The sequence below is a fragment of the Zonotrichia albicollis genome, chromosome Z (genome assembly GCF_047830755.1).
Source record: "Zonotrichia albicollis isolate bZonAlb1 chromosome Z, bZonAlb1.hap1, whole genome shotgun sequence".
NCBI classification, from domain to species: domain Eukaryota; kingdom Metazoa; phylum Chordata; class Aves; order Passeriformes; family Passerellidae; genus Zonotrichia; species Zonotrichia albicollis.
This window is the reverse complement of record NC_133860.1, coordinates 27,487,066-27,514,498: the sequence shown is the minus strand read 5'-3', so window position 1 is coordinate 27,514,498 and position 27,433 is coordinate 27,487,066. Positions and strand designations below refer to the sequence as shown.

Here is a 27,433-nt window from a genome sequence, read left to right as displayed (position 1 = left end):
GAAGGAAGGGAAGGGAAGGGAAGGGAAGGGAAGGGAAGGGAAGGGAAGGGAAGGGAAGGGAAGGGAAGGGAAGGGAAGGGAAGGGAAGGGAAGGGAAGGGAAGGGAAGGGAAGGGAAGGGAAGGGAAGGGAAGGGAAGGGAAGGTTCCGAGAAGGGAAGGGAAGGGAAGGGAAGGGAAGGGAAGGGAAGGGAAGGGAAGGGAAGGGAAGGGAAGGGAAGGGAAGGGAAGGGAAGGGAAGGGAAGGGAAGGGAAGGGAAGGGAAGGGAAGGGAAGGGAAGGGAAGGGAAGGGAAGGGAAGGGAAGGGAAGGGAAGGTTCCGGGAAGGGAAGGGAAGGGAAGGGAAGGGAAGGGAAGGGAAGGGAAGGGAAGGGAAGGGAAGGGAAGGGAAGGGAAGGGAAGGGAAGGGAAGGGAAGGGAAGGGAAGGGAAGGGAAGGGAAGGGAAGGGAAGGGAAGGGAAGGTTCCGGTAAGGGAAGGTTCTGGAAAGGGAAGGTTCTGGGAAGGTTCCGGGAAGGGAAGGTTCCGGGAAGGGAAGGGAAGGTTCCGGGAAGGGAAGGTTCCGGGAAGGGAAGGTTCTGGGAAGTTAAGGGAAGGTTCCGGGAAGGGAAGGTTCCGGGAAGGTTCCGGGAAGGGAAGGTTCTGGGAAGGGAAGGTAAGGTTCCGGGAAGGGAGGGGAAGGGAAGGTTCCGGGAAGGGAAGGGAAGGGAAGGGAAGGCTCTGGGAAGGGAAGGTTCCGGGAAGGTTCCGGGAAGGTTCCGGGAAGGGAAGGGAAGGTTCCGGGAAGGGAAGGGAAGGTTCCGGGAAGGGAAGGTTCCGGGAAGGGAAGGTTCCGGGAAGGGAAGGTTCCGGGAAGGGAAGGTTCCGGGAAGGGAAGGTTCCGGGAAGGGAAGGGAAGGGAAGGGAAGGGAAGGGAAGGGAAGGGAAGGGAAGGGAAGGGAAGGGAAGGGAAGGGAAGGGAAGGGAAGGGAAGGGAAGGGAAGGGAAGGGAAGGAAGGGAAGGGAAGGGAAGGGAAGGGAAGGGAAGGGAAGGGAAGGGAAGGGAAGGGAAGGGAAGGGAAGGGAAGGGAAGGGAAGGGAAGGGAAGGGAAGGTTCCGAGAAGGGAAGGGAAGGGAAGGGAAGGGAAGGGAAGGGAAGGGAAGGGAAGGGAAGGGAAGGGAAGGGAAGGGAAGGGAAGGGAAGGGAAGGGAAGGGAAGGGAAGGGAAGGGAAGGGAAGGGAAGGGAAGGGAAGGGAAGGGAAGGGAAGGGAAGGGAAGGGAAGGGAAGGGAAGGGAAGGGAAGGGAAGGGAAGGTTCTGGGAAGGTTCCGGGAAGGTTCCGGGAAGGTTCCGGTAAGGGAAGGTTCTGGAAAGGGAAGGTTCTGGGAAGGTTCCGGGAAGGGAAGGTTCCGGGAAGGGAAGGGAAGGTTCCGGGAAGGGAAGGGAAGGTTCCGGGAAGGGAAGGTTCCGGGAAGGGAAGGTTCTGGGAAGTTAAGGGAAGGTTCCGGGAAGGGAAGGTTCCGGGAAGGTTCCGGGAAGGGAAGGTTCTGGGAAGGGAAGGTAAGGTTCCGGGAAGGGAGGGGAAGGGAAGGTTCCGGGAAGGGAAGGGAAGGGAAGGGAAGGCTCTGGGAAGGGAAGGTTCCGGGAAGGTTCCGGGAAGGTTCCGGGAAGGGAAGGGAAGGTTCCGGGAAGGGAAGGGAAGGTTCCGGGAAGGTTCCGGGAAGGGAAGGTTCCGGGAAGGGAAGGTTCCGGGAAGGGAAGGGAAGGTTCCGGGAAGGGAAGGGAAGGGAAGGTTCCGGGAAGGGAAGGTTCCGGGAAGGGAAGGGAAGGGAAGGGAAGGGAAGGGAAGGGAAGGGAAGGGAAGGGAAGGGAAGGGAAGGGAAGGGAAGGGAAGGGAAGGGAAGGGAAGGGAAGGGAAGGGAAGGGAAGGGAAGGGAAGGGAAGGGAAGGGAAGGGAAGGGAAGGGAAGGGAAGGGAAGGGAAGGGAAGGGAAGGGAAGGGAAGGTTCCGGGAAGGGAAGGGAAGGTTCCGGGAAGGTTCCGGGAAGGGAAGGGAAGGTTCCGGGAAGGTTCCGGGAAGGGAAGGGAAGGTTCCGGGAAGGGAAGGGAAGGTTCCGGGAAGGGAAGGTTCCGGGAAGGGAAGGGAAGGGAAGGGAAGGGAAGGGAAGGGAAGGGAAGGGAAGGGAAGGGAAGGGAAGGGAAGGGAAGGGAAGGGAAGGGAAGGGAAGGGAAGGGAAGGGAAGGGAAGGGAAGGGAAGGGAAGGGAAGGGAAGGGAAGGGAAGGGAAGGGAAGGTTCCGGGAAGGGAAGGGAAGGGAAGGGAAGGTTCCGGGAAGGGAAGGGAAGGTTCCGGGAAGGGAAGGTTCCGGGAAGGGAAGGTTCCGGGAAGGGAAGGTTCCGGGAAGGGAAGGTTCCGGGAAGGGAAGGGAAGGGAAGGGAAGGGAAGGGAAGGGAAGGGAAGGGAAGGGAAGGGAAGGGAAGGGAAGGGAAGGGAAGGGAAGGGAAGGGAAGGGAAGGGAAGGGAAGGGAAGGGAAGGGAAGGGAAGGGAAGGGAAGGGAAGGGAAGGGAAGGGAAGGGAAGGGAAGGGAAGGGAAGGGAAGGGAAGGGAAGGTTCCGGGAAGGGAAGGGAAGGTTCCGGGAAGGGAAGGGAAGGTTCCGGGAAGGGAAGGGAAGGGAAGGGAAGGGAAGGAAGGGAAGGGAAGGGAAGGGAAGGGAAGGGAAGGGAAGGGAAGGGAAGGGAAGGGAAGGGAAGGGAAGGGAAGGGAAGGGAAGGGAAGGGAAGGGAAGGGAAGGGAAGGGAAGGGAAGGTTCCGAGAAGGGAAGGGAAGGGAAGGGAAGGGAAGGGAAGGGAAGGGAAGGGAAGGGAAGGGAAGGGAAGGGAAGGGAAGGGAAGGGAAGGGAAGGGAAGGGAAGGGAAGGGAAGGGAAGGGAAGGGAAGGGAAGGGAAGGGAAGGGAAGGGAAGGGAAGGGAAGGGAAGGGAAGGGAAGGGAAGGGAAGGGAAGGGAAGGGAAGGGAAGGGAAGGGAAGGGAAGGGAAGGGAAGGGAAGGGAAGGGAAGGTTCCGGGAAGGGAAGGGAAGGGAAGGTTCCGGGAAGGGAAGGGAAGGGAAGGGAAGGGAAGGGAAGGGAAGGGAAGGGAAGGGAAGGGAAGGGAAGGGAAGGGAAGGGAAGGGAAGGGAAGGGAAGGGAAGGGAAGGGAAGGGAAGGGAAGGGAAGGGAAGGGAAGGGAAGGGAAGGGAAGGGAAGGGAAGGGAAGGGAAGGGAAGGGAAGGGAAGGGAAGGGAAGGTTCCGGGAAGGGAAGGGAAGGGAAGGGAAGGTTCCGGGAAGGGAAGGGAAGGTTCCGGGAAGGGAAGGTTCCGGGAAGGGAAGGTTCCGGGAAGGGAAGGTTCCGGGAAGGGAAGGTTCCGGGAAGGGAAGGTTCCGGGAAGGGAAGGGAAGGGAAGGGAAGGGAAGGGAAGGGAAGGGAAGGGAAGGGAAGGGAAGGGAAGGGAAGGGAAGGGAAGGGAAGGGAAGGGAAGGGAAGGGAAGGGAAGGGAAGGGAAGGGAAGGGAAGGGAAGGGAAGGGAAGGGAAGGGAAGGGAAGGGAAGGGAAGGGAAGGGAAGGGAAGGGAAGGGAAGGTTCCGGGAAGGGAAGGGAAGGTTCCGGGAAGGGAAGGGAAGGTTCCGGGAAGGGAAGGGAAGGGAAGGGAAGGGAAGGGAAGGGAAGGGAAGGGAAGGGAAGGGAAGGGAAGGGAAGGGAAGGGAAGGGAAGGGAAGGGAAGGTTCCGAGAAGGGAAGGGAAGGGAAGGGAAGGGAAGGGAAGGGAAGGGAAGGGAAGGGAAGGGAAGGGAAGGGAAGGGAAGGGAAGGGAAGGGAAGGGAAGGGAAGGGAAGGGAAGGGAAGGGAAGGGAAGGGAAGGGAAGGGAAGGGAAGGGAAGGGAAGGGAAGGGAAGGGAAGGGAAGGGAAGGGAAGGGAAGGGAAGGGAAGGGAAGGGAAGGTTCCGGGAAGGGAAGGGAAGGGAAGGTTCCGGGAAGGGAAGGGAAGGGAAGGGAAGGGAAGGGAAGGGAAGGGAAGGGAAGGGAAGGGAAGGGAAGGGAAGGGAAGGGAAGGGAAGGGAAGGGAAGGGAAGGAAGGGAAGGGAAGGGAAGGGAAGGGAAGGGAAGGGAAGGGAAGGGAAGGGAAGGTTCCGGGAAGGTTCCGAGAAGGTTCCGGTAAGGGAAGGTTCTGGAAAGGGAAGGTTCTGGGAAGGTTCCGGGAAGGGAAGGTTCCGGGAAGGGAAGGGAAGGTTCCGGGAAGGGAAGGGAAGGTTCCGGGAAGGGAAGGTTCCGGGAAGGGAAGGTTCTGGGAAGTTAAGGGAAGGTTCCGGGAAGGGAAGGTTCCGGGAAGGTTCCGGGAAGGGAAGGTTCTGGGAAGGGAAGGTAAGGTTCCGGGAAGGGAGGGGAAGGGAAGGTTCCGGGAAGGGAAGGGAAGGGAAGGGAAGGCTCTGGGAAGGGAAGGTTCCGGGAAGGTTCCGGGAAGGTTCCGGGAAGGGAAGGGAAGGTTCCGGAAGGGAAGGGAAGGTTCCGGGAAGGTTCCGGGAAGGGAAGGTTCCGGGAAGGGAAGGGAAGGGAAGGGAAGGGAAGGGAAGGGAAGGGAAGGGAAGGGAAGGGAAGGGAAGGGAAGGGAAGGGAAGGGAAGGGAAGGGAAGGGAAGGGAAGGGAAGGGAAGGGAAGGGAAGGGAAGGGAAGGGAAGGGAAGGGAAGGGAAGGGAAGGGAAGGGAAGGGAAGGGAAGGGAAGGGAAGGGAAGGGAAGGGAAGGGAAGGGAAGGGAAGGGAAGGTTCCGGGAAGGGAAGGGAAGGGAAGGGAAGGTTCCGGGAAGGGAAGGGAAGGGAAGGGAAGGTTCCGGGAAGGGAAGGGAAGGGAAGGGAAGGGAAGGGAAGGGAAGGGAAGGGAAGGGAAGGGAAGGGAAGGGAAGGGAAGGGAAGGGAAGGGAAGGTTCCGGGAAGGGAAGGGAAGGGAAGGGAAGGGAAGGGAAGGTTCCGGGAAGGGAAGGGAAGGGAAGGGAAGGGAAGGGAAGGGAAGGGAAGGGAAGGGAAGGGAAGGGAAGGGAAGGGAAGGGAAGGGAAGGGAAGGGAAGGGAAGGGAAGGGAAGGGAAGGGAAGGTTCCGAGAAGGTTCCGGTAAGGGAAGTTTCTGGAAAGGGATGGTTCTGGGAAGGGAAGGTTCTGGGAAGGTTCCGGGAAGGGAAGGTTCCGGGAAGGGAAGTTTCCGAGAAGGGAAGGTTCCGGGAAGGGAAGGGAAGGTTCTGGGAAGGTTCCGGGAAGGTTCCGAGAAGGTTCCGGTAAGGGAAGGTTCTGGAAAGGGAAGGTTCTGGGAAGGTTCCGGGAAGGGAAGGTTCCGGGAAGGGAAGGTTCTGGGAAGTTAAGGGAAGGTTCCGGGAAGGGAAGGTTCCGGGAAGGGAAGGTTCTGGGAAGTTAAGGGAAGGTTCCGGGAAGGCAAGGTTCCGGGAAGGTTCCGGGAAGGGAAGGTTCTGGGAAGGGAAGGTAAGGTTCCGGGAAGGGAGGGGAAGGGAAGTTTCCGGGAAGGGAAGTTTCCGGGAAGGGAAGTTTCCGGGAAGGGAAGGGAAGGGAAGGGAAGGGAAGGGAAGGGAAGGGAAGGGAAGGGAAGGGAAGGGAAGGGAAGGGAAGGGAAGGGAAGGGAAGGGAAGGGAAGGGAAGGGAAGGGAAGGGAAGGGAAGGGAAGGGAAGGGAAGGGAAGGGAAGGGAAGGGAAGGGAAGGGAAGGGAAGGGAAGGGAAGGGAAGGGAAGGGAAGGGAAGGGAAGGGAAGGGAAGGGAAGGGAAGGGAAGGGAAGGGAAGGGAAGGGAAGTTTCCGGGAAGGGAAGTTTCCGGGAAGGGAAGGGAAGGGAAGGGAAGGGAAGGGAAGGGAAGGGAAGGGAAGGGAAGGGAAGGGAAGGGAAGGGAAGGGAAGGGAAGGGAAGGGAAGGGAAGGGAAGGGAAGGGAAGGGAAGGGAAGGGAAGGGAAGGGAAGGGAAGGGAAGGGAAGGTTCCGGGAAGGGAAGGGAAGGGAAGGGAAGGGAAGGGAAGGTTCGGGGAAGGGAAGGGAAGGGAAGGGAAGGGAAGGGAAGGTTCCGGGAAGGGAAGGTTCCGGGAAGGGAAGGGAAGGGAAGGGAAGGGAAGGGAAGGGAAGGGAAGGGAAGGGAAGGGAAGGGAAGGGAAGGGAAGGGAAGGGAAGGGAAGGGAAGGGAAGGGAAGGGAAGGGAAGGGAAGGGAAGGGAAGGGAAGGGAAGGGAAGGGAAGGGAAGGTTCCGGGAAGGGAAGGTTCCGGGAAGGGAAGGGAAGGGAAGGGAAGGGAAGGGAAGGGAAGGGAAGGGAAGGGAAGGGAAGGGAAGGGAAGGGAAGGGAAGGGAAGGGAAGGGAAGGGAAGGGAAGGGAAGGGAAGGGAAGGGAAGGGAAGGGAAGGGAAGGGAAGGGAAGGGAAGGGAAGGGAAGGGAAGGGAAGGTTCCGGGAAGGGAAGGGAAGGGAAGGGAAGGGAAGGGAAGGTTCCGGGAAGGGAAGGGAAGGGAAGGGAAGGGAAGGGAAGGGAAGGGAAGGGAAGGGAAGGGAAGGGAAGGGAAGGGAAGGGAAGGGAAGGGAAGGGAAGGGAAGGGAAGGGAAGGGAAGGGAAGGGAAGGGAAGGGAAGGGAAGGGAAGGGAAGGGAAGGTTCCGGGAAGGGAAGGTTCCGGGAAGGTTCCGGGAAGGTTCCGGGAAGGTTCCGGGAAGGGAAGGTTCCGGGAAGGTTCCGGGAAGGTTCCGGGAAGGTTCCGGGAAGGTTCCGGGAAGGGAAGGGAAGGGAAGGGAAGGGAAGGGAAGGGAAGGGAAGGGAAGGGAAGGGAAGGGAAGGGAAGGGAAGGGAAGGGAAGGGAAGGGAAGGGAAGGGAAGGGAAGGGAAGGGAAGGGAAGGGAAGGGAAGGGAAGGGAAGGGAAGGGAAGGATATTGTCCCTCTTCCTGAAGTCCAATATTTGTTCTACAGTTAGATAAATATATTTTGGTAAATGTATTTTTTGGTCTCCTTAGTTACTGAGTTTTAAAATATTAAATTCATCAATGTTCACTGGAGTGTAACTATGAAGTCCTCAAGCGAGGACTATTCTGAGAATGTTAATTGCGAATGATACAATACCATTTTACCAGGTTTTTTGTAAGTACTAACATTCATAGAATATAGACTCACATATTCATACACAAACACACATTAGATATGTGTACACACATATATATATATATATCTAAAGACTTTTCCAAATGTATGTATATTTACAGATGAGCGCGCGCGCACACACACACACACACACACACACACACACACACACGTTTATGTGTGTGTGTATATATACATATATATACGTATGCTGTCTTTCTCTGTACTTCTGAACATCTTCACGGCCAGGTTCCACCTGTATAACAATTGTGAAGAACACTTTAGAGATTATTGCATTAAAGAGAGTGCATAAGTTGTCAGAAACACTTTGAAACAGTCAGCTTTCTTGTCCAGGGTGCTACTGAACAAGAGGCTCAAACTCAATTGAGTATAAATCTCATATTAGCAGTGGAGCTAGTGAGCCCTCATCTGCTTGGTATCTGTTTCTTGTGCTTGGATTTGCTACTGTCTGAATAAGATATGTGGGCCAGCTGATGCTTTGTCTGCATTTAGACATAAATTTTAATAAGTGGAGAGTTCACACTGTAGCACTATCCCTGCTTGCAGCAATAATAAGGGTCTGCCCTTGTTGGGGTTTGACACTGGCTAAAAGCTAGGGACCAACAAAAAAACATTCACTCATTCTCCTCTACTATAGTTCAGCAGAGGAGGGGGAAAAAAACCCCCAAAAGGCTCGTGGGGCGAGATAAGGATTAGGAGAAAACACTTTAAGGACAAAATCAACTCAAAACTTAATAGGTATGAAGAAAAATTTATTACAATAATAAAAGGATAAAGAGAGCTAAAACAAACCATTAGAATGCCTCCCCCCCTCCCCAGCCCTACTTTCCTTCCCACCAATAGTGAAGGGATACAAAACATGGGGTTTTAGTCAGTTTATCACTTCTGGAATATTTCTTCAGTTCACCTAGAGAGAACAGTCTCTTCATAGGGTCCTTCCCATGGACTTCTCCAACATGGTTCTATTATTTAGGAGTATCAGTCCTGCCCAACCTGCTGTAATGTGAGTCTCTCCCATGGGCAAAATAGTCTTCTTGAACTACATGGTGTGGGTCATTTTAGTTCATGGGGTGTAGTTTCTTAAGGATGATTTGTTTTAAGTTTTTAAGGATGAGTTTGGAAGCAAGGGTTCTCCTTCTCTATCTTCTCTCTGAGTTTCCTACTAGAATACAGCTTTTCAGCATCCATGCGCTCCAGTGTGAACACCTTTTCTCAAAGGCAGCAAGTGAGTCTCTGCATCCACGCATGCACTTTATGAATTACAGGGAAACAATTTGTTGTATTAGTCCTCACCATGGCTTGTAGAAGAATCTCAGCTCTGGTGCCCAGAGAATCTCCTGCCTCCTGCTTTTTCCCTCCTCACCAAAAAATCAAGTAATCCAAAACTAACACACCCCTTGACAATCCCCAGGGTTTACAATTTCATCAGACTTGTAAGAAGTTAGCATGTTTCAGGGCATTTAGGTAGGAACTGGACAACAAGGCCTAAAGTAACCAGGTGAAATAACTATGACATTATCATGCACACACTCACATGCAAATATAGAATGATTAAAACCACCAGAATTCCTTAGAAAATAGACCAAAATGTTAAAGGATATAAAAACATGTTTACTTTAAGTATGTTTTAGTCTTCCTGTTCCCCACAGTATTTTGGCTTTTAGAGAATCACTTTAGAGCACTATAGCAGAGTTTGACAGAATAATTTTTTAAATATAAACGTTTTTCAACTTCATCTGTATCAAGATGTTTTTAAGCTTTTTTTAAAACTAATTGAAGAATTGCTCCTATAAATACCATTCTGATAGGAAGCACAGAGAAGAGCAAGGAAAAAAAGGAGAGAGAACTAAGTACAATAAACAAAACTCCTTGATAGCTTTTATTCTATGATCACAGAACACCATCTCCAGTTAATGCTACTGACACAAGACTTTATTATTTGATATAAACAACATATATTGAGCATCTATGGGACACTAGATAACACCCATTAGTGATAGATGATCTTCATAACTCACATGTTGGTTTACCACTTCATTTTATTAACTCTCACTTATTAGACAGCAGTTTATTAGTGCAGTGCTTTGCACTACAACAAGAGCTAACTTCTTCAGGGCTGACTGTGCGACAGATTTCCCAGTGCTAGCCTTTTGGGAATTTTTCTGAAGAAAGGACTGCACATATGATTTGTTTATGCATTGAAAGGTAGACAGAAACAACAGAAAAAAATGAGAGGCTGCTTGGTTTTCTGTGCATGCAGCCCTCTGTACAAAGCTGACTAAGCCTCACCTGTTCCCTTCCCTGAAAGCATAGAAAGGTAAAAAATTCATCACTGACCTTGAGGTCAGAGGGACTGGGAGGGGGTGCAGAACTTGCATCCTGACCCTCATCTCCCCTTTGACAGCATGGGACTAGAATAAGTAATTACCTGATCACCACCCACTCATGGTCAGTCTATTTGGGGCCCCTGCTATGGTTTAGAGCTGAACAAATCAACATTCTTGTAAGGAATGAGAGGTATGTGATCAGAGCATCAAGAGGGGCTGGAGAATCCCTAGTCCTGAGTCTTACAAATGCTGCCTTTATATTCTGATTTGTAGATGGAGAATATTCTTCTAGTCAGTGTTTTGTTTGTTTGTTTGTTTAATATGTTTGTAATACTTACAAGTGCTTGGGATATACTTCCTAAGTATGCCTGAGGAACTGAGAAAAAGGCTTGTGGCACCATCCCCAAGTATTTAAAGAATGCTCCTGACAGATTGCTAGCTTGCTTCCAAGCCTTCAACATACCAGAGTTACTCTGCCCACTACACTGCTTCTCTGAGAAGCAGAAGATTAATTTTAGAATTCTGGTTCTGACCTGCAAGACCTTCAGTGGTCCAGCTCCTGCACACAAACACAAGATCTTTTCCCCAACTGCACTGCAGATTGCAGTCCACTCATCATCTACTACTGAGTAACAACATCCCAAAGAACTTCCCCTTTTTTTTGCATTACACATCTGGAATGCTTTGCCAGTTTCTAGCCCGGTGACTCAGGACAAGATTTTTTACACACAAATGCCACTCTGGGACACCGCAGCATGTACCAGCCCATTGCTGATATAGTTATGTTCTGATTATGCTGTTATGACTTTGTTTGTAAGATACTTTACTGTATATTAAAACAATGTACATGAAGCCTCAAGACACAATACAAAGAAAAATGCATCAAAACGTCTCTGTGCTTTTTAAAATGAAACACTACCATCAGAGACATGTATTTTTAAGTTCTTTTAACAAGTGGTTTTATCTGCTTTTAATAGTGGTTAAATCAAATCACAACACACCTTTTAGCACTAATGAACTGCTCAGCAAGAAGGCACTTGCTCAGTAACATGATTTTTTAGGGGAAAAAAATGCTATCAGAAAGCATAATTTCAAGTTAATTGAACAGAGCAGTAATGACTTAAATGTCACACAGTAGATAAAATGAGGAGTGCCTAGTTTTAGCAGTGATATATTTGATTTGTCTGTTTTATGTTGTGTTTCATTTGAAATAGCACATTTAGAGAGCATTAACTTTTCTATGCTTATAGAGGTGCATGCATGCATCAATATTGTGTGCATAGCTTAGTTGTGTGAACCAATGTATTAAAACTATGTACTTTCATAGATTCTGAATAATGAGGCATAAACCTCCAGCTTAAGACTGCCTTGTATTTAGCTGGCACACGCAGTAAAAATGTGTCTCCTTTAATGCTTTTCTTAAAACTTACTCGCTCTTTGAGACAAGAGGACTCAAGAGAGCAACTTCACAGGTCAGATCGTGTTTGTACCAGTAGTGGTGTTTGGCAGTAACGCACAGGGCAGTTTTCTTTACCTCGCTGCTGCAAAGGTCCACTCAGCCCATATACATCCATCCAAAAATACATTTTTCCATAGTGATTAGAACAACTTTGGCCTTGTCTTCGTTGTGTGAAATACAAATTCAAACAACACTAGAATTAAAATACTAGAGCTCTGAAATTGTGATTGTTAGAGTTCAAGCTAATTCTTGTTTCAGTTAATTAAACAATTCTGCTCACTTCCAATTTTGATTATTTTTCATAAAATGCCACCAATTTGTATCAGTGATGAAATCTTATGCCAAAGAGTTCCAGATTAAGAATTTTGTTTAAAACATTTTTGAGACTCTTACCTCCACAAGTAAACATGCCTCAAATCAGTTGGTCTCCAAATGCATCTCATGTCTTACCATCTCTGCAGTAAGATTGATACCTTTTTGTTGTAACTTTGCCTTTTAAAGAGCTTACTGATTTTCTTTAGTATTCTGCATGCAAGAAACACATGGAGTAGAACAAATGCCTTTAGAATTTGTTATTTTCTTGACATGCAACATTTCCCATAAATGTGACCAAATTAGCATTAATAAATTTGAAGGCCAAAGACCTACTTGCTGACTAAAATTGAATGGTTTAAATAGCTCAGAATCATCTTGTCTTTGGCGGTATAATCTCTAGTATCAGAGAGGATTTCCTTTGCAATCTATTTGTTCTACTGTTTTAGAATGTGATTTTGAGTTACTTTTGGTGGTTTTTTAGCTGCGACATAATTCAAAGGAAGAATTTAAAATGTCAGAATTAGAGAGTTTGTAACTTCCTGATAGTTGTTGAGACCTCACTACATTAGCTTTCCCTAGGGATTTGTGTGTGAAGCAAGATTTAGATTCACTGTGAGCTGCCCTGCAGAGATCCTTCTTTCAAGGTTCTGGCGGACGAAAAGCTGGACATGAGCCTACCAGTTGCATGCGGAGCACAGAAAGACAACCATGTCCCAGGCTGCATCCTAACCAGCCTGGTCAGCAGATGGAAGGACGAGGAGGAGGATTGAAGGATGAGAAGGTCGGTTCTGACCTCCTGAGACCTTCACCTGGGGTTTTGTGTCCAGCTCTGGCGTACTCAGCACAAGAAAGGCAGGAACCTCCTGGAGTGAGTCCAGATGAGGTCTGCAAAGGTGATCACAGGACTGGAGCACCTGTGCAAAAGAGACAGGCTGAGAAAGTTGGCAATCATCAGTCTAGAGAAGAGAAAGCTCCTGGGAGACCTTAGAGCCCCTTCACCTAAAGATAGTGTTATAAGAGCAATAATTAATTTTTACACAGGCAGATAGTGACAGGACCAGGACAAGCAGTTTTAAACTGAAAGTGGAGAGATTTAGATTAGATGTTAAGGAGAAGTTCCTTACTGTGAGCGTGGTGAGGGAAACTGGATGGAAACTCCATCCCTGGAAGGCCAGACTGGACAGGACTCTAAGCAACCTGTTCTGATGAAAGGTGTCCCTGACATGGCACAGGCTTGGAATGACATTATCCATACAGATCCTTCCAGCTCAAATCATCTTGCAACCCTCCTAGGTTTCTCAGGAGGCAGATAAAGCTTGACAAAATACGAACAGATGTTAAAAATTTTCTACAGAAATACTAATTATCTATTCAAGCAGAATGCTCCTATTTGTTTCCAACTCATGCATAAAGGACTACAGCGACGCATTTAAAACCGCACGATTTACGACAAAACTTGAGCAACTGTTCCCCGTGGCTGTTTTGGGACGGACTATCCAGGTGTACCCCTTTCGGACCGAGCCAGGTAGTACGCATTACTGAGTATTCTGTAAGGAGAACACCTATTTCCCTCGGGCCAAGCGACTCCGCCTCGTTCCTCGGAGGGCCTCCCTTGGGTACCGCTAACCGCGGCCACGACCGCATACCGGCCCAGCCACCCTTCCGACCTCAGTCCGCACCACTACGCATGCGCAGCGCTGGCACGGGAGAGAGCTATGTGACCTCGGCGCATGCGCACCTCCTGCTTCCCGCCGCTCCTCCGCCGGGCTCCGTTCACGCTGCCTCCGTGTCGGACCCCTCCCCGCTCCGCCCGCTCCTCTCCGGTGCTCCAGTGGTGCCGTGCCTCACGCGGGGGGTCGGGAGTTGGAGAAACTCCGCGCTCGGGGCGATCTCCCGCGTCACGTGGTTGGGGCCGCGGCGGTGGCGTTCCCGGAACAGGCTGGCGTCGGGACGCCTGAGAGGGCTGTCGCCAAGGGGCCCGCGGCCCGTGCGCCGTGGCAGGCCTCTCTACCTTCTCCGCTTGTCGCGGGCCGGCGGGGGTGGAGCGGTGAGCCCGGGGCTGTCCGTCGCGGCGCCGGCCCAGCGCTCCGGAGCCCCGCCCGCGCAGGCAGCTGGTCGGACAGCTCTGGCGGGCCTTGTTGGCGGCGGGATCCCGGCGTGACCTCGGGGTGCGCTGGTCGGGAGCGGCGAGCGGGCGGATATATGTGCCGGGAGTGGGGCCGAGCTGGACGGCAGCGGCGGCTGGCGGGGCCGAAGCGGGCACCATGGTGAGCGGGGCGGCTGAGTCCGCTCGCCTCCCTTGAATCGGGACTAAGCTGTTGCAGGTCTCGGTCCCTGGCTCTTGGGACAGCTCGGGGGTTTGGGCTCGTCAGGGGCAGGGAGGCAGCGGAGTGACACCATCGAGCTCTGCAGTTGGCGCTCGTGAACAGAACACCGCGGCGTCTGCTGCATTCCGCGGTCTAATGTCGATACGGTTCCACTGCCCAGTGGTTGTTTCCCTCCCTGCTGTTTTTCCGCTGGGAAGTAGAGTGAGCCACTGCACTTAGTGCTCTGTAGCGGGGTTAGGATGTCTCTGTATAAATGCACAAGATTCTTTTCCCTCTCTATAACTACCTGACAGGAGATTGTAGTGGGGTGGGGGCTGGTCTCTTCTACCCTGCCTGCAGTGAGATGCAGGGAAATGGCCTCAAGGGAAGAGATTGGAAATACAAATTTCTACACATACTAGAAAAAAGAAAACTCATTGTTTGAGTGGTCAGGCATTGGAATAAGTTGCCCAACGAGGTGATGGAGTCACGATCCATGGAAGTGTTTTAGAAACGTTTGAACCTGGTGCTCGGTGATGTGTTTTAGAGGTTCAGGGATTGCAGTGGCAGTGCTGGGTTGCCATTTGGTCTTAATGATCCTAAGTTCTTTTCAGCATTGATTCTATGAGTAGAACTGCCTTGTCGGGTCTCCTTAAATCCTCTGTAAATGGAGTGTGTATGTGATCTTCGATATATCCAGAAACCTTTGCCATATGCTTTGTTGTTCATTGCCACAAGTACGCTCTTGGTGCTCTGGATCATGTCACAACAGCCATGTGTGCGATGGCAGCACGTGAGTGTTGTAGAATCACAGTGCAGTTGGGGCTGGAGAGGATCTCATGAAAAGAGTCCCACCTCAAATTGCTTATTTGCAGCAAGTATTTCAGCACAGCTACAATTTATTGGGCTAAATGTAGTGCACAATAAATGACCTTGTAACACAGTAGAATTAAGTTTGGTGTAATTCCTGCTAACAATGTAGCCTTGTTGGATATATGTTGATTCAGTAGAGCAGGCTAAGTATTTAATGAATATTAAATTATATTAAGATATATCTCTGTAGAGGTATGCTGAATTTTGTAATTAGGTCTTAGCATTTAAAACACTGGAATTGATTTGCTTAGCCTTGAATGTACTTATATTTGAGACATGAGGAACAGAGTCTGCAGGTATAAAAATGTATTTTGTATGTGCCATTAATATATTTCTCTTCCATATGACTATATGAATGTGTCAATATGTCATTTTAGCTATGGCACCAGTGTTTGTTCATTGATCTAAGTCTTAAGAAATGCACTTTACAAGTAAATTTTTTGATAAAATTTGCCTTTTAACTGTTCTCCTACTTAAAAGTTTAATCATGTTGTTTCACTAAAGTAGTTTTTATAGTGTAAATTCTTGTATATGAAAGGAATTGTGATTTCTTTATGATTTTTGAAAAACATGATTTTTTTCTCATGAAGTCTTTTCCTTTTTTCTTTTTTTTTTTTTTTCTTTTCCACAGGGGTTAGAATACTTATTCAAAAGGCCTTGAGATGCTCCTCTCATTTGTAGGAGTCCGTGAGTGCTGTGGTCTAGTATGGGAAGCTACATTTGGAAAATTGCAAGCAAAAAAGTTTTTCCTTTCAGTGTAGGTCCTTATTTAAAGTAATTGAGTGCTTGCTTGTGTGGCCTAATGGGGTTGAAAGATCAGGTCCAGTTTTCTTTACTGTGTGCTGGCAGTGTGGGCAAATGACCTTTGTGTGTGGTTCCATGACAAGTGAAGGCAAAAGATGGTAGTCTACTTCTGTGCTGTTTGGAAGCTGTATTTTCAAGTTCCAAAGCAACAGGAGAATGAAACATTCATCAGTTTCTTTTGTACCAAAAGCTTAGAAATCAGGTTATAAACATCAGCACCTGCTGGGATGGGACTATCAGGACTCCTCTGTGCGGTTGCAATGCCAGTTAGGCCATGACTTTAAGCTCTGCACAAGTGTCTTAACTTTTTGTAAGACCATGGTGTTTTAGACTGTTCAGCAGAGGCGTTAACGTCTTCGCACTTTTTATACTTGGAATGATTCCTGTAATGACAGAGCCTGTTCTTTAAAAAGCCAGTCTTTTAGAGAGTGGGAACTTCTGTAGTTTGTACTTGTCTGATTTGTGGGAATACTGGGCAAACTAAATTTTGAAAATCTTGGAAAAGTAATAATGGAGTATAACCTTCTTTTCCCTGTGTAGTACATAATTTCTCTGAACTAGTTTTAGTTATAATTTAATAATATATTCTGTATATATTGGTGTTCACTGCAACAGGTATTCTGTATTGCCTCTTCAGTAATAATGATAAATTTGCATTTTTATAAATGCCCTTTTTCTGTCCCTAAGATTTCTGTAGCAATAATGTGGTTTGCCTAATGACCACTAGTTCTGTAATCTTGTACTTAGAGAGCCTCAGTGGTAAATGAAGCAAGACTGTCAGGTAAAATGCTGTTCACTGACTAAAACTGTTTGGTTTCAAACAAATCACTTTGTTTCAAAGGGAGTCATGCATGTTTGAGTCCTTCTGAGCAGCAGTTTATGGTTCTTCTTTGTCTCTGTTGAAGGACACTGGTCAAGAGAGAAGTGACCTTTGGGTATGAAAGACTCTGTGAGGGTGAGCAGTTAGGTGATGTTATTGAACACCTTGTGTATTCTTCATGCCCGTTTAAGCAACTTTTTTGTAAACAGTGATAGGTGTGTGAAAATTTTAATTCAGGGAAGCCTTGGTCATGAGAATAGAAAAAACAGTAAAAATCTGATTTTTTTTAAAGAGTTCTCTTATCGTAGATTTCCAAAATTAGCTGTATGAATGTCTGATTTTTACAAACCGTAGGATTTGAACTGCCTCAGGATGCTGATTATCGTAATGACTAAAGATATCTGTGAAAGTAATAGTTTTCACAGGAAGCATTCACTTTAAGATGTTGTACAGCAAGTTCACTTTTCTTGGCCATCCTATATAATATTTTCTACTATTTAAGAAACAATTCTGAATTGCATTTATGTTTCAGGGGAACACTATTTTGCTCTTGCAAGCTGGAGCTTTAGCATGGACATAAGGAGAAAAATTTTCATATGAAGAAAAAATTATACGGGGAAGTCTCATTTCCAGGAAAAGCAGTAATGTGTCAGCTATTAAATGGCATTTCAAAGCAGATTTATCTTCCAGACCTCACAAATACCATTGCACTTTTAAAATTGCAGGAGATAGGAGTATTTGTTATATTCTCTTAAAAATCTTGGTGGCCACTACTATTACAATACCTTTTCAGTTTCTTACTTGAAAAATCATCAGCCATATTAGTGTGTTTGTGTGCTACCACTGAAAGATATTATTATGGCCTGTATTAACATCTGTAGGATGCTCAAGTACAGTTGTGTTAAAATCTTGTTTTTACAAGACTTGCCACTTCAGAAAGTAAGCAGTGGTCATTAAATTTCTGAAGGTGAAGTTGTGAATGGGATTCTACCAGCTGTTTTTCAGTCATGCAGTTGTATCCCTACTGCAGTCCTGGTGCAACAGCAGTTGGCTTCAGCTCAAGGCCCTCATCTTGTAATGGAGGAGATGGTTACTGTATGAGAACAAGTAGTTTCAAAGTCCTGTGTAAAGCTGGTATTTGAATTATTTGTAATAGGTAGATAAGTGGTAAAAGGAAGAAAAGACGGAAACCCATGCCCTTTTACTACAGGTAAGGAGGAATAACCTTGGGCAAGGTCAAAATAAGGAGACTGGAGTGGTGTCTCTGCATAATACAATCAACCTTGTCTGTCTTTTTATTTCATGTTCTATAAATCATGTAATGATGAAAAGAAAAATGTTCTTTAGGTAGAAGTACTTTGAAAAATTTGTTGGGTTTTTTTCTTACTGTGAGGTAGCTGTTGGTGTTTTATAAGTACCCTTACTGTGTAGATAAGAGTATTGTAACTTTATCTTAATTACTTATTCTTAGTTTTTGTCCTTGTACTAATCAGTAAGTCAGGTATGTACTATAAAGGACTGAAAACCAAAGTCCAGGTTACACTTTTTTCAACCTTATACTCTTGCATTTTCAACCTGCCATTTCTTTCCTACCAAAATCTGTCAAGCTTCACATTAGTGTAACTGCTGAAACTATTCTTGTGGACTACTTAATGTGTTTTCTGCTATGTTTTATTTAAAGCTTTTATGTAAAGTGTGTTATGTTACTCAAACAAAGGTAGGAATGCCATGGTTGCTGGAGGGTCAGGAAGTGAACATAGTCCTCAAGACTTCTGAGACACCTCTCATCAAAGATCTTCCTCTGTGGCAGAAAGACAGACAGACTGCAGTTTATTAGACTGTGTTGTTGCTGCATGGCTGTACCATTTCAGTCTTGTTTTTGACCAGGAGTTTGCTTGCCAGCCTGTGTTTTGCAGAAAAACTGACTTACATAGTCAGCTTTGGTCCCTATGCTTCCCAGTATTATGGAGATTGACAAAAATGTCTATGATCAGCAGAGTGCAGACCTCTCTCTCTAGTGTCTTGAACTTGGTCTCAAGTTTCAAGCTGCAAAGCTGAAGCATGATAAGGACATGGATCTATGTGGAATCAGTGTTGAAAGCCTTATGGAATGGTTTCAATTCCACAGACTATTCTGTAACTGTAGACACTTTATTTAATCTGTGCAGCAGTTCCTCATCTCTTAACAGTGAGTAGTGTTTCTCTTAGTTTTGAGTCAACCCAGTCACCAACTGTGTGCTTATTACTTCAATACAGATCAAGTGGTAGGTTCCAGGGTTTGTTTACCACAGGTCCTCAAAATGCCCTGCAGTGTCAGCTTTGACATTGAGCATCTTCCTCAAACACATATCACTCTATTTCTCATACTGTAGATTTTTAAAGTTGTAGATTTCTGATGAAGATCTGAATCCTGTGTCCTCTAATGTGCAAGTAGAGGATGTAAGATATTGGTGGAAACCAGCACCTAATCTTCATTTATTGTTCTGAAATTAGTTGTTTTGAATTTAAACTGCTATTAGTGTAAAGTGAAGACTCAGAAGTTGGGGGAGACTGGATCTAGACAGAGCCTGAATTGAACCCTGTATTTGGGGATGGAGGGAAAATGTGTTCTAGTGTTGTAATATGGGGGTAGTTTAGGGTGTTGTACGTTTTTCTGGAATGTGTTAATTAACCTACAAGTAGAGTGTAAACACATCCAGGCAGAAAGGTAGAGTTGGCAAAAAGTTGTGCTGTGCGCATAGCTTGTTATTTTACTCATTGTATTGTCTAATGTGTTCCTGTGACTAGTGTTCTTGTTAGATTGCAGGAAGATTAATGCAGTGGATTTTTTAAAAAAATTCTTGTGACAGATTTTCTCTATTAGTATATTGCTTGTGATTAAATAGTAACCTTCAGGAATCTAGAAAAATGCCCACATGTGGCATAGGTGTGTCTATAGATGTATATACATTTTTTAATTGCTTAAAATGTAGAAAAATACCAGAAGGTTATTAGGAGATTTCCTTCACAAAGTCAAAATTAAGTTCAGAGATATCATTGGGGTTTTAGGTTTGGTTGTTTTTTTTTTCCAAGTGGCTTAAAACTTGCTAGGTTATTTTTATTTGTACACAGAAAGGTTTGCAGGTGTTTCTGTTTTTATCAAATACATCAGTAACTTTATGGGATTGAGCACTATAAATTTCCGCTGGAAATGGGTATATAGGGTGCAGCAAGGCATTCAGTGGCTAAGAGGAATTGTTCCTGATGGGTTCTGTTACAATCTGCAAGCTTTATTTGAGTAAGGAAATTAGTTTCTATTGGTACACTTTTAAGTAGTCTCTTGAATTGTAAGTATTTTAGCTCAGCTAGTGGACCTGCTGCCCTATATAAAAAACTGCCTCTTTTGCTTCTTTTTCCCTTCTCTTGTCTTAAGGCAATTTCTTTCCCTTACAGATAGGAAGCTCTAGGAGTAAATGAAGAGACATACTGGCATCTGATTAGGCTGTGCTTCTAGTAAATACATTATTCTAGAGGAATATTAATGTAAGTTCACCCTAAGAGAGTGAATTCTGAGAATAATGGCTTAGTGGAAAGGCTAGATGAAGGGACAGTGATTTCTCACTTACATTGGGTGGAAGTGGTAATAGGGCTTAGTGTGAGATGGTCAGAAGAAACATTTGATTTTTAAAATGGTTTGTTTTGTACTCAAAGAGTACATACTTAGCAATTTAGTAATGTAAGTATAGCATGTATTTTATGCATGCAGCTGGTAACACTTTTTTGTTAGGAGTGCACTTCTCTTAGCTAGGAAGCTGGTGGAATTGGTTTGAGTAATCTATGTGCAGAACTATGCATAATCCTTAATAAAGATTGAACATTCAAATACCTACTGATTGGCTCCTGATCCTGATATCAGTGAAACAGAACATAAACAAAAGTGAGATTTTACACTTTAAGATTCCTCAAGGGGTTGATGGCACCAAAGTGTAGAAGCAGTAGAAATTCCAAAGAGGGAGGAGGTGGAGACTCTTGAGCACCAAAGAAACTTGCTGGTATCTGATGCCCTTCAAAGGTGTTACTTCAAAGTATAAAGAAGTAGCACCTCCTTTTATTGATACATGGCACTTTTTTGTGAGACGTGGTAACATATTGAAAGTGTTTATAAATAGTTGAAGAACATTTTATTCTGTCTTTATTTCCCTCAATTGTGTTGAATTACAGATAATAATGTATATCCAAAACATTTCATCTGCCTACGTTTTTTAATAAAGGCAGTATATACACAATTTATGTTTTACTAAGGGAGAATGCATTAAAGGAAGAAAAGAGTGCACGCACTTTCCTTAGTGCTTTATTTAGGATGAAAGATTATACTGCTGGTAGGGAGGGGAAGGGTTGATGTAGAGTTGTATGTTAACAGCTCATTGCATAGCAAGTGTTGGTAGAAGGGATTTGGCTTATGTGACCATGGGACACTGTTGAGGTGCAAGGATTGGTAAGACAGAGTAGTATCCACCAGATCAAGTGGGACAAGAGCATCTTTGCCAATAGTCTGGCCAAACTGGTATTTAGACTAGGATTTAGAGAGGAAAGAGTTGATGACTCTTAAATCAAGAGGAAAAGGTGGTGAACTGAGCTGGTAAAGTAAGGATGATGATGATGTGGAGAGGAGTCCTTGAAAATGACTAATTAGAGAAGATAGAAATCCACAGATTTAGGTAAACAAAGAGGAAATGTCTGTACATACATAATGGGGTCAGCATTATGAGGGGGAGGATCTTAGACCTCTTCAGGGAGATTAGCTGTGGTCACCTGAGAATGCCTTTTCCCTTTGATGAAGTTTGTAAGTTATTGTAGCAAGTTTCAGAGAACTTTTTTTTAAACAGCTTTAGTATTTTGCCGGCTCACTCCCCCAATTCCTCCGCAGTGTTATCATGCCTGTTATACAGACTGTTATTAAGTTTGGTTTTTTTTAAAGATACTTCAACACTTTTCTGAAGCACATACTGACTTGTTATTAACTTACTTCTCTACAGGGTGTGATAGGTGTACAGTTGGTGGTTACCATGGTAATGGCTAGTGTCATACAGAAGATCATACCTCACTATTCTCTTGCTCGTTGGCTTCTCTGTAGTGGCAGGTAAGATAAGTGTGAATATGGTAATTATGCATCAGGGTAGTAAAAGTAATACATACTGATCTTGTTTGGGTTTTTTTTAAGTAATTGACTTTTATTAAATTTATTACCATAGCATTGTCACACGTGATTTGTGGGCTCAAGGCAAAATGACAGTGTTGCTGTAAAAGAACATTACTTGTTTGTTGCTATTAATTGTATCAGTCACAAAGTTAATTGTTGTTCAGCTCTTATATTAAAGGTACAATGTTCATCCTTTAATATTAAAAAGCTAAATTCAATACAATATACTGAAGAATAAAAGGGTTTTCTTTTCCTCTGCACTGTCTCTGTGTTGTTGATAATCTACCTCCTGATTAGCCTTGCGTATGAAGAGTGCTTAGGTATTTATTAAAAATTCTATTCCTTTTTAATATGTCAAAGGACAGGATTAATATAAATTTCAGTACAGTACTTTCTTGTAGCAATAGATCAAACAGACATAATGAGTTGCAAGGGGAGCATTCTCTATATCGCTGTATCCATAATAACAATTTAAAACAGCAGCTGTTTTGAATATGAACCACTATGTTAAATATTAAAAGGAATCATAGATACTGCGTCTTTTCATTTGGTAAGAGGAACACTTTGTATGATTAGCAGGTAGAGTGCTGTCTTTTGTAACTGTTAAAATTTTGAGAATATCAGATCCTTACTGCCTACTTTCTGAAGGAGTATCCTTGAATAATAATGTACTCCATAGGAGTATTAACAAGTCTTTGCATTGTCTTTTTTCTCTGCATCTCATAATTATCAACTTGTTCCTTTTTAATATTCCAGGTTTCATCGCCCATCAAATTGCTAATGAAAAGTGACTGTAAATGTTGTTTAGATGTATGTTAGATATAACAGAAAACAGTAGTTGTCAGGTGGATGACACAAACAGGAATCATACTCTCAATTGTTGTGTGAAGTTTCACTGTTAACCATATTGGCAGGATATTGATCACCTTTCTTGTGCTCTAAAAAGAGCATGACACTAATCAATATGAAACTGGCTACCATTTATTTTTAAAGTGTGTCACTGTGAGAGTCTTTTTTTTATCAGCAGTTATCCAAATTGTATATTATACCTTTTATGTCTAAGATTGATGTAAACTTTTATTTGAAAATTTAAATATCTAATTGCTCTTGCAAAATAATTTATCAGTATTATGCCCGTGTTCTTAATTTTTGTGAAGTTTTCACTTACTGTATCCTTGTTTTAAGGCATGCCACATGCCAGCAATAGGAAGAAGTTTGCTGTTCAAATATTTTCCAAATCCATTTCTCCACTTATTTTCGTGCATCTGCAGATTGATAAATACTTCAAGCAGGATTTCAGCACTTGTGCTTGGGTAATTCTGCTCTTACTGAAGTTAGTGGGAATTTTATTATTGCCTTCCATGTTAGTAGCTGGCTGTTGCTTTTCAGTTTCTTTTATGTATCTGATAGCACTATTTTAGTATATTGTCATTTCAGGCACTCTGAATAATTCCCTGAATACAGGAATTGTATGAAGAATCAGAAGTAAGCCTGTGGTCTAGAAAAAAGAATAAGTCAGAAGATTGGCTGCAACAAGAATCTGAATTTTAATGGTAGAAAGAAAAGCAGTTATTTTCTTAGTTAACCTGATAACTAAGGTTATCTTTTATCTTTAACCCATTTCTCCATAGTCTTTTTGCCAGTGATATTTGACAGACCTGTGTGGGTGGGCTGGGTTTTATAGAGGATTTTACACACGTAAGTGTGCAGGTACGGGCACACTCCTAAAGCAATCCATCTGTCTAAGGAAAAATTATCACCTGCTCCTCCTTACCTTTGTTAGTAAACTTCAACTAATCTTTGGTATCTAACAGTGGTTTTTAAGTGACTTTGTTTGAGTGTCCTGCTTGCAAAGGATTAGCAGGCAAGACGGATCTGAAATGTCTGTGGATAGTCCTTTCTGAATGGGAGGGAGGATAAGCATGTTATCAGACAAGACAGAAACATTAAGTGACTAGTTTGTTTAAAGACGGCTGTTTGTGTTCATGGGAAGTTTGTTAAAAGGAAACAAAGACTTCTCAAAATCTAAAAGAACTGTTAGGATAGACAGATTTAAGGTAGTTACTTATTAATGGAATAAATAGCTATCACTGACTCTTGAAGAGCAATTTACATAAATTTGTTAAGAAATATGAACTTTTTCAATCAGTGCTATTTTCAGAACTTGAATGCAATTAAATAGATTTATTGAAACATTTGCCAGCCTAAATATCTGTGTAGGCCTTGCATCATTTTTAACTAATAAAACATTCTCTACCAAAACACTGCTTTTTAAGTCACTCAGCTATTTTAGCTATTGTGTTTTCAGGGCATGTTAGGATACAGGGGGAAATGGATGTTTTGTTGTAGATTCGTTAATGACCTTTTTTCAAATTAACTAGGGCATGTCTGTGTGTCTGTTGCTATTCAGACTGACTTGGATATGTCAAAACCAGTTATGATCAGTTGTGGGATTTCAGTTTTAAGCATATGTAAGCTAAAACAGATATAAACTACCTTTTATTATCTCTGTCTTTATGAAAATGTTTGTCCAAGTCTTTTGGTTTTTAGATTTTAAATGCAAGATGTGTAGGGTTTATCAACTGAAAAATACCAAAACTCTTTATCCTATTAGTTCTAATTAGCTATCACTTGCAATGTCATTTTGTAGTAAAATTAGGGGCAAATTGTGGTATAATTTGTGGTTTGATTTGTGTTAGCATGCTACACAGAACAAGAATTTTGTCTGTTCTGCTGCATTAGGTACCATTTCTCTGTCTGTGCAGGAAAGATTTTGAAAAGTTTTTTACCACATAGGTGGCTTTCATCATTAGCATCCCAAGTACAGATCAAGGTGATGTGGTAAATGACAAAGCAGAAGAATATATCTGCTTTTTCACAGTTGCTTTGGGTCATGTGAAGGACAGAAGTTACCATCTCCAGAGTAGTTTGACTTGGATGCAAAGCTTGTTTCTCTGATTTATTTGTGTCTCAGTCTTAAAGTCTCTTTTGCAGCAAAGTTTGCAAATCACAGATGCCTCAACTGTACTATACATAATAAAAATAAATTAATGAAGTAACTTTCACTCTTACTTATACAAAATTGAGTTCATTTTTTTCCCCATCCAAAACTGTTCATGCAAACTTTGTAATATTTGCCATTTTCAGTTTTGGAACTGGCAGTGAATTCTTTCAACAGAAATTTGCAGTGTGCAATGGTTTGATGGTTTGTTGGCTGGTATTAGCGTTCTTTTCTCTTGAAGAGTTCCCAAGATGAAGGAAGCCTTTCTAAAATGGAGCCGGGAATCAAGTGTTATTAAATGGCTTGAGATTGTTTGAGTTTTGATGCCTTCCAAATTTGGCTTTGCTAACTTTTTGAAATTGCATCTGACATCATCTCTAATTCACCAGTATGGATTTGAATGGTCCTACTTGGTGAAGTTTTCTTTATGCAAGGTGGTGGTTGAGGGTTCCTTTATTACGTATTGACCTGTGTCACTATGTGTGACAATTAGTGGCCTTCTACTTCCACACACATTTCTCATGTCTGTCCTTGTTAATACTTAGTCTCCTTTACTGCAGCATTTCAGAGTGGAGATCATAGTGATACGCGGAGATCGTAGTGACTTCCCGCATCAGGACAGAATGTGGAAAAGGCTTGTTTCAGCTACTAAGATTTTTGCCATACTTAGAAATTTAGGTAAAATATACCATCTTAGACACTTAACCGTCTCTGTTTGTCCTCTTCAAAATTTCCATGCCATTTGTTGCCTTTTAAATGAATGAGCAATTAATGGTGCATTGATCTATGAAAATGAAAAGACTTGTAGGTCAATTATGTGTAAATTAGTGATTTTTTAATAGTGCTTTTTCTAGTAGAAGTTGAAGATATCACTGAGAAATGTTTAAGGAAAGGGATTATGATGTGCTCTGCTTAAGAAAAAACATTTGATTATGTTTGGTAATGATTATTAGGTAATTGATATTTCAGATTCTGGGAAATTACTGGATTTGGCGGGGATATTATATGCTTTATTAAGTTGTTTAGAATATGGTTCTAATGAGTAATTGTAGTGGTATAATTTTTCTAGTGAACTTTCCCACCTTGTATGACTGTGTTTGCTGTATTTGATGATATCTTTAAAAGTTGGTGTTCAGAGACCCTAAGAGCTTTCATGTGAATGACAAAGTGGCAAAGCTTTCTAGTTATGTATAAATACCTCATTTGCTGTGGAGAATTGAACTCTAGCTGTTGTTCAGTTCAGGCAGGGTTGGCCCTGATACACAAAGGTGTCTTGCTTAGGAGTGACAAATTACAGGTGTCTTAGTAAGTATATAAATCTGTGTTATACAGTTTTTTGAAAGCCATGCTCTAAATTGCTAATAATGGTATTGTTTTACTTGAGGTTTTCTTTTTCTTTAGCTTACGGTGGTATCAACATCCCACTGAAGAAGAGCTGCGGATTCTTGCAGGGAAGCAAAGAGGGAAAAGTAAAAAAGATAGGTAAATACTTTTCTTAAGCTTGTTTTCCCCCATCTTTTGGGTTTTTTTCAGCATTATATGGTTCATCTAGTAACTTTACCAGCCTACCTTTTGTCTTAGCATGAGTTAAAAACTGCTAGTTGCATATGATGCCCTGCTTGCATTAATTGTCACAGTTCTTTATCAAAACATGTTTTATCAGTTTAACAGAGTTGGAAATTCCCAAATAGTGCATAACTGGTTAATTTCTGCCCACAAAACGGTCTGTGAAATGCAAATTCAATGGCAAGTTTTTTTTAGTGAGTGTATGCATGTAGATAAAAACTGTGGAAACAAATCTTAGGATTGTAGCTTTTCATCTTGAAGTGAGAGAAGAAAGATTTGAGTATATTAGTTTAACATAGGATTACTGTAAGCCACTGCTCTTAACAAAGCTGTGAAAAAGGCAAATGGGCTGTTAGGATATATTACATTAAATGTTTCTAGTGAAGAGAGAGGGAAATATTAATCCTCTTGGACAAGACACCAACGTAGAACTTTATCTGGATTACTGTGTACAGTTCTGATCACTTGTGTTCAAGAAAAATAAAATTTGTATGTGAACAGGAAAAGAGAGCTGCTGGGATCATCCAGGAAACAAAAGTCTGTCTTACTCAAGGGGGCTAAAAGAGCTAGGCTTTGTGAATCTATCAAAAGACAGCTGAGTGGATGGAATAGCTGTCTTACCAGCTTAAGGTGGAAATAGATTTCTGGTATTCAGACATGAAGTTCCAAACAGCTGCATCAAGAACTGAGACATCTTGAGGTGGTGGAACTGCCCATGTTGATGAAATATGTCTAAATTGGCTTTGTTTATAACCAGACAATCCACTGTGATTTTCTTTTTGGCAACACAGGAGGTTTTTTCTAGTTCTGTTTCTTCTATCCCAGAATGAACTCCCTTATAAATCTTAAGTTTTGAATTAATCTGTGCACTGCTCATATAATGTTAATTGTAATTTAATTTTTCTTCCTGTTTCCTAGCTCTTAAGCAGCATGGTTAGCAATTGTATTTGCCTCTTTTAGGTTGGAAAAGAGATCAACCTTTGATCACATGTTAATTGCAGCCCTGAGGGCTACATCAATCATTTGTTGAAAACCTCTAGGAATGACGACTCCACCAAATACTCCCCAAGAAGGGCAGCCCAATCCAATTCCACGACAAAAAAATTCCTCTTCAGGTCCATCCTGAACCTCCCCTGGCACAGCTTGAAGCTAGGTCCTCTTATCCTGTTACTAGTTAACCCTGAGAAGAGACCATCCCACACCGACCTATTGCCTTCCCTCAGGCAGTTGTAGAGAACAAAAAGGCTCCCTGTAAGCCTCCTTTTCTCCAGGCTGATAGCCCCTAGCTCCTTCAGCTTCCCTTCATCTAATTTATACTCCTGACCATTCCCCAGTTCCGTGTCCCTGGACTTGCTTGAGCACCTCAATGTCTTTCTGGTTGTGAAGGGCCCAAAACTGAACACAGGATTCTAGGTATGACCTCAGCAGTGCTGACTACAGAATACAGTCACTGCCCTGGTCCTGCTGCCCACATTATGTCTGACACAGGCCAGGATGTGCTTGGTCTTCTTGGCCCTCTAGGCCCATGCTGGCTAATGTTCAGTCACTGTTAACCAGCAGCCCCAGATCCTCTTCCACTGGGCAGTTATCAGTGACTCTGCCCCATCCTGTAGCACTGCATAGGGTTTTTTGTGACTCAGGTACAGG

General features: G+C 44.3%; 1 protein-coding gene across 4 annotated transcripts in view; it reads left to right on the top strand.

Moving 5' to 3' along the window:
• Positions 1 to 12,964: 12,964 nt before the first annotated feature.
• Positions 12,965 to 27,433, top strand: part of TMEM161B (transmembrane protein 161B) — a 39,308-nt gene continuing 24,839 nt past the window's right edge. Inside the window, exons 1-4 of one of the 4 annotated variants that reach the window (XM_074532173.1) lie at positions 12,965 to 13,504; positions 19,473 to 19,562; positions 21,056 to 21,159; positions 25,622 to 25,702. In XM_074532173.1, the coding sequence (XP_074388274.1) occupies positions 21,086 to 21,159; positions 25,622 to 25,702 (155 nt within the window). In that variant the 5' untranslated portion in view covers positions 12,965 to 13,504; positions 19,473 to 19,562; positions 21,056 to 21,085. Of the gene's footprint in view, positions 13,505 to 15,047; positions 15,174 to 19,472; positions 19,563 to 21,055; positions 21,160 to 25,621; positions 25,703 to 27,433 lie in introns of all 4 variants that reach the window. The other 3 variants (XM_074532171.1, XM_074532172.1, XM_074532174.1) reach the window with 3 other exon arrangements.